This window comes from Capricornis sumatraensis, chromosome 1 (assembly GCF_032405125.1).
Source record: "Capricornis sumatraensis isolate serow.1 chromosome 1, serow.2, whole genome shotgun sequence".
NCBI classification, from domain to species: Eukaryota; Metazoa; Chordata; class Mammalia; order Artiodactyla; family Bovidae; genus Capricornis; species Capricornis sumatraensis.
In genome coordinates this window covers 258,427,358-258,433,357 of record NC_091069.1, presented here as the reverse complement: position 1 = coordinate 258,433,357, position 6,000 = coordinate 258,427,358, and the positions used below count along the sequence as shown (strand labels likewise).

General features: G+C 50.6%; 1 protein-coding gene across 2 annotated transcripts in view; it reads left to right on the top strand.

The window, feature by feature from the left end:
• The first annotated feature begins 1,373 nt into the window (after positions 1–1,373).
• The window catches only part of COLQ (collagen like tail subunit of asymmetric acetylcholinesterase), a 65,586-nt gene continuing 60,959 nt past the window's right edge, over positions 1,374–6,000 (top strand). For both annotated transcript variants that reach the window (XM_068973580.1, XM_068973572.1), the window contains exon 1: positions 1,374–1,479. In XM_068973580.1, the coding sequence (XP_068829681.1) occupies positions 1,374–1,479 (106 nt within the window). The remainder of the gene's footprint in view (positions 1,480–6,000) is intronic.

Genomic DNA, 6,000 nt, shown 5'->3' with positions numbered 1-6,000 from the left:
TGTGCTCCCTACGTCAGCGCCGCTGTTCCTGCCCTGCAGATAGGGTCATCCGTACCGTTTTTCTAGATCCCACATATATGCATTCATATACGGTATTTATGCATTCTCTTTCTGACTTGCTTCACTCTGTATGACAGGCTCTAGGTCCCTCCACATCTCTACAAACGACCCAGTTTTGTTCCCCTTTATGACCGAGTGATATTCCATTGTATATCTGTACCACAACTTCTTTATACATGCATCTGTCAGTGGGCATCTAGTTTGCTTCCATGTCCTGGCTATTGTAAACAGTGCTGCAGAGAACACTGGGGTGCGCGTGTCTTTTTGTATTACGGTTTTCTCAGGGTATGAATTAGTTCCCATGAGGGACTGGGAGTATGTTATGTAGATTAAAGCAAAATGAGCATCTCTGTAGATTATTATTTAATTATTTATATAAAGAGACATAAGACCTCTTTAACAGTCTATAACAGTCTATAGGCTCATAAGAGGACTCACTGAAGGATGTGACATCTTATTTGAAGAAGTTAGTCTAGCCAAAAGTCAAGTCAGTCATGTTATTTCCCTAATGCAGTATGATCAATAATCGTTTGCTTTATAATCCACTGACTTCATTTTTCACCCATTGCTTTGCATAGATAAAAGGTTACAAATTCTTTTTTTTAAAAAAAGGTGAGAAATAGTAGAGAGAAAATGAGAACTTTTTAATGGAGAAAGAAAGCTGTTTTGGAAAATATAAATTCACCACTACCACCGCTCCCCACCCCCAACTTTTTATTGGATGATTAAAGAAAAAAATCCAGGGTCAACATAACATTTGTCCCCCAGTGAGTCAAAGTGTCTCAGGCTGACAGCAGAAGGCTTGGTCTCCATGGAATTCAGTTTGAATCCTGAGAGTCTGAGTTGGCTCTGGGATCTGCAGAGCACCTTGCTTGGGAGGGGCAGGTGCTAACAGATGATCAATTAAGAAGTCTGTCTGCCCTTGAGGACCACTTCTAGGGGACATTTGAGATTTCACTGCCCCCACCTTTTTTTAAAGTCACCTCTTCAGTGGCATCTCTCCACAGTCCGCAGAAAAGATAATTCAGATATCTTAATTGTAACATGGGCATTTGATCCCGGGTTAAGATAAATATAACCCTGTGTAGTACGGAGGAGGTTTAGTGGGAAATGGTTGGCATTCTTTCTTGGTAAAGGCATGGGGAAAGGAGAGAGGGGAGGGAGACGGTGGGGAGAGAGAGAGAGAGAGGCAGAGAGGGAGAGAGAGAGAGGCAGAGAGAGAGGCCAACCACGAGAGGAAGACAAAGCAGAGATAAGCCAGGCTCCCTGCAGCCCTGCCTTGAGAACTTGACACTTTCCAGACCGCAGCCAGCATGCTTGTCCTGCATCCAGTGACTCTGGGAATTTATCTTCAGCTTTTCTTCTGCTTCACCGTGTCTCAGCCCACTTTCCTCACCAGCGTGCTCCCGATTTCAGCAGGTAAAGCGGGACCACGACTGCCCTGTCTCCCCTCTGTCCCGTCTCCCCTCCATCGTCCCTGGGTCGTCCCTGGGTCGTCCCTGGCGGAGGCCTGGCCACAGCGCCTCGGGCTGGAGGGGGGCTGGCTGGGAGTGGCCTGGGGTCGCAGCTGGCTGTCCTTGTGGGACGCCCCTTCTGTGCCTGTCCCCAGCAGCTGCTCAGAGCCCGGGACCCCTGGACAGACTGCTTCACTTCCCGCAGGATGGCGTTTTGGTCAGGAATTGTGGGGAGCATGCAAGTGAGGGAAGTGAGTTCAGATGCAGCAATCAATGCACCCCTGACCCTGTCCCTGGGGCGGGGGGCACTCGGCCCACAGGGGCCCGCTGCCCTGCAGGCTGGCCTGCCGTGAGGGGCATCCCGCTGATTCTCTTGGGGGTCTCGGGGCCCCTGCAGCCTTGGGACCAGGTCTCCCGTCTCTCCAGCGCTGTCTCCTTTCCTGTCGAACTTTGTCCCTGAAGGGGGGCTTCTCGGGGAGAGGGGGACGGGGCCGTAGAGTGGAGACCTGAAGTGCTGGGTGGTCAAGGGGGCTCTCTGAGCCCCCAGCCTGGCAACCTCTCCAGAGGGCTCCAGGCTAGTGCCCTTGTCCTGCCCAACCCTGGACAGGGGAAGTATTGGGTTACTGGCCGGCCTGTGTCAACCTTTCTGAGGAAACTCAGATGTTTCCTGGGGGCTTGGGTGGGGGGGGAGGGCGCCGTGAAGACAGACCACAGGCTTGGCAGCCTGCACCCTCACTGACTCCCTCAGCTCACCCCAGTCACCCTTGACCCTTCGCAGAGAAAGCTGTTTCATTCAAGCCCTCCAACACGAGTCTCAGACATGCCCGAGGTGGGGCAGGAATCGCCCTGTTCCTCGCTTTGCTGGACGCAGGCTTCCCGGAGGCAGGACATGGCTCCCTCCCAGTGCCCAGCCCCGTCCATTCATAACAGCGCTCCGCTGACATACTGAGCTGCCAACGTTTGTGGGCCCCTAGGGAAGGGCTCAGAGAAGGGTGTGGGGCGAATTATAAACACGCGGGGGAGCTAAAGGAGGGGACGGGAGCTGGTGGAGAATGTTGGGGGGCAGGAAACTGCCGGGGTCCAGCCCCGGTGGATCCAGGGAATTCGAAGGGTGGACGGCGTTGGCGTGGAAAAACTCGTTTATTTATTAATATAAGATTAGATTAAGAAACTATAGTGTAGTAGGAAGATTAAGTGGAGGAAGAAGGCTGAATAGCTTGGTTTACGCGGAAGACCAATAAAATTCCAGACAAGGAATTTGCACCATCTACGTTGGGCCACCGGTGCCCGCTTGAATATCTAAGGGTGCCTCGCCTTAAGCTCCCTTTCGCGCGGATCTTAATAACCAGGGCAAATAAGTAGACCTGGAGAGCCTCCGCGCCCCAGATGGAAATTCAGCCTGAAATTAAAGTAAAGAGCAGAGGGAAGAAAAGGGAGAGAAAATGAGAGAGAGAGAGACACGGGGGGAGCCAGATTCCCAAGAAACCAGGCCGAGACTAGTCCGAGAAACTGGTCTGAGAATCTGGTCCGAGAATCTGGTCCCGTCCTTTATTGTTCAGAAGGCCTTTTATACTTTTGATAAAACATGGAGATCAATGGGTAACACAAAGTTATGCAGCGTTAGCAGTCCAGACTCTTATCAAAACCAGGCTTTTCTCTCTGCATACCTAATTGTATACACAAGTCTTAGGTAATTTACATCATCTTCCAACCAAAAGGGCCAATTAACATTTTACAGCCTTTTTTCTGATAAGGGTTTGTCAACCACAAGACTTATTTGTGTTGATCTTCCCAAGGTCTGGTGCCACTCTCGGAAAGCACTAAAGAAAGTTACATTCTTAGACAGCAAGGATACAGCAACTTATAACAAGTAGAGGGAGTGCAGTGATTTACAGCAAAAGAGAAGCAATTAACTCAAAAGTCTAGTGTTGCTAACATCAAAACTACTATGTATCTTTTTCTACATCCTGCTTACATTAACATCCTTCCAGGTGCCTAAAAGATAAAGAATAAGGAGGTCTGGCAGCAATCCTTGAGTCAACAGTGAAAACCCTCTACCAATATAATTTTTAACTCTTTAGAAAAGGCTCTGTATCTTTAAGATGCTTTTAAGCTTTGTGCCTCCCGCGGTTGGGGGGCTGTAAGCAATTCACAAGCTGTAAGAGGTCTGGGGAACCTGTTAGGCAGGCTAGAGAGCTATCAGAGGGGTTTAACTGAAACATCCCTTTCAAATGCAGAAGACTAAAACCCTGAATTGACTTTTTCCCAGAGAATACCAGAAAAGCAGAAAAGCAGAGCACAAAAGCCGGCAGATTTTTGTTGGGGTACATGCTTAGGAATTTCCAGAGGGGTCCCTGAAGTCTGAGCACGCCTTGCGTATGTCAGCTTCCTTCCTCATGACCTTGTCACGGGCGGGATTCCTCACACTGGCTCCCGGCAGGAAACGGCAGATGGCCAGGCTGCCACAGGTGTGTCTTCAGCCTCTCCCCCCATTCAAGTGGAAAGCGCCAGACTTCTAGGAGTGAGAAGGTCTTTATTCCCCAATTCAGGAGCAAGGTGCGATGGTTCCTTTGGTCTGTTTGGTGGTTCTCAACCTAGCTTGACTCCTTTGAGAATCGGCTAAAGTCTCGGGATTCGAGGAAACTCAGTTCCAGCCCTGATCTGGGGTGTGTGTGGGAGCTCTCTGGCTTCTGGGAGGTGGTTGGCATTAGACTGTGAGCACCAGGTGGGCAGGCACTACGCAATCTTGGCCACTATTCCTAATTCCCCAGGAAAATAGCGGGGAGGTGTCCAATACATATTTGGTGACTGGATGAGTCAATGAGGGAGTGAAAACTCTTCTCATCTGCAGGCTGGAGTCTGCCTTCCTTTCGCACAACTTAATTTAGAGGCAGCCAAAGTGGCTAACAAGTTCTGAAAGCTGGAGAGAAGAGAACCTTGGGTTTTTTCTGAACTCCTGGCCCTCAAGAGAGGCTCAGCATGGCTTAGATGTCTCTTAGGTGAGACCTGGTATAGAGTGTTCAGTTCAGGGTAACGGTGGAAGAGAAAGGAACGGAGGCTTGAATGAAGGGACCATATTCAGAGGTGTGGGTGGGCGTAAGCCAGCCCAGAAGGGAGGCTGGGAAATTAGCAACCCCAGGAGCCTTTCTCACCCTGTGCTTGAGGGAGAAGCGGGAACTGGATCCCAGGAGAGTTGGGACTGACCCAAAGCAGATAGCATGCCCAGACCACTCCAACCCACTTCTCCAACCCAACCACCTACTGGCAATGCCTGCCCTGGGCCAAACCCAACTGGAAGCCAGGGCAAGGGAGCTCCCGATGCAGTCGTGGGGGTCAGCCCCTGGTTGAGTGAAGAACTGGGAACCAAGAAGGGTTAGCCCACCCGTCCAGAGACCCTTCGTTGTGAGCTGCTAAATCCAGATCTTCTAGTGGTCTTTGGACATTTGGTAAAATAATGGGGGTTGCTCTAGGGGAAGTCACTGAGGTGTCAGCTCAAAGGAGCAAAAAAAACATCTTCTTCCTCCCATGGAGTCCCTCTGCCTTGTCCCTGTTGTCAGGTCACCAGATAGCACAGTTCAGAAATGGGAACTTGTTCCTTAAACACAAGAGAACTTTAACTTTTTGAAAACAATTTTCCAGCAATCTGATGTGGAACAGTCTGTATCCAGAAGCTCACTCTTCTGAAGAAGCCCAGCCCTGTGCACACAGTGAGAAGTGCCACCAGGAAGCCCTTTCACTCCACCCGCCATAGCTCAGAGGGTGCCTGCTGTGTGCCAGGCTCTGTGCTCAGTGCCACGCGGGGCACGAGACAAGCTGGACCGGGGAGAGGTGGGCCGAGATGGAGGAAGCCTGGTCCTTTCCTTCACTCTCTTCAGGAAAGACTGGCCTCCAGCACCCCCAGACACAGCCCGGTGCTCTGAAGCAGATAGTCAGGGCCTGGCAGCCCCATCGCCGGGTCCCCGAGAGGCCCAGGAAGGGAGCAAACGGCATCCAAGAGGCTGCAACCAATGATAGCAGTTCCAGTACTGCAGCACTCGCGGTGGATACCCGGAAACGAGCTCAGGCCCCCACTGCAAGCCTGGGAGCGCTTAGAAGGGCGTCATCCCCGCAGGCTGGGAGAGCAGGCTTCTTGAGGGTGGTGAGTTAGCTGAGCACCGTAGACTAGGGTCTAACAGGGGCTGCTACTTTAAACAGACACAGTGACAACACAAACAACAGAGACAGCTGACACAACTGATCACTAGAGAAAGGGTAAAGAACCAAGGGATCAAAAAGGATAGCAGGTTGGAATTATTTCTAGAGCCTCTGCTCTGCATGTTGTCTGCAAAGGCACCATCGACTTGCAGCTCGTTTACTGGTTGCCACTGTGATGAACGTGAATGACCCAGTGAAGACTGTGAAAATTGTGTTCACTTTTATTTTGCTTAAGAAGGCAGAGACATGTCAGGTATGTTAATTTCTATTGAACATAGCCCTAAAATAGAAA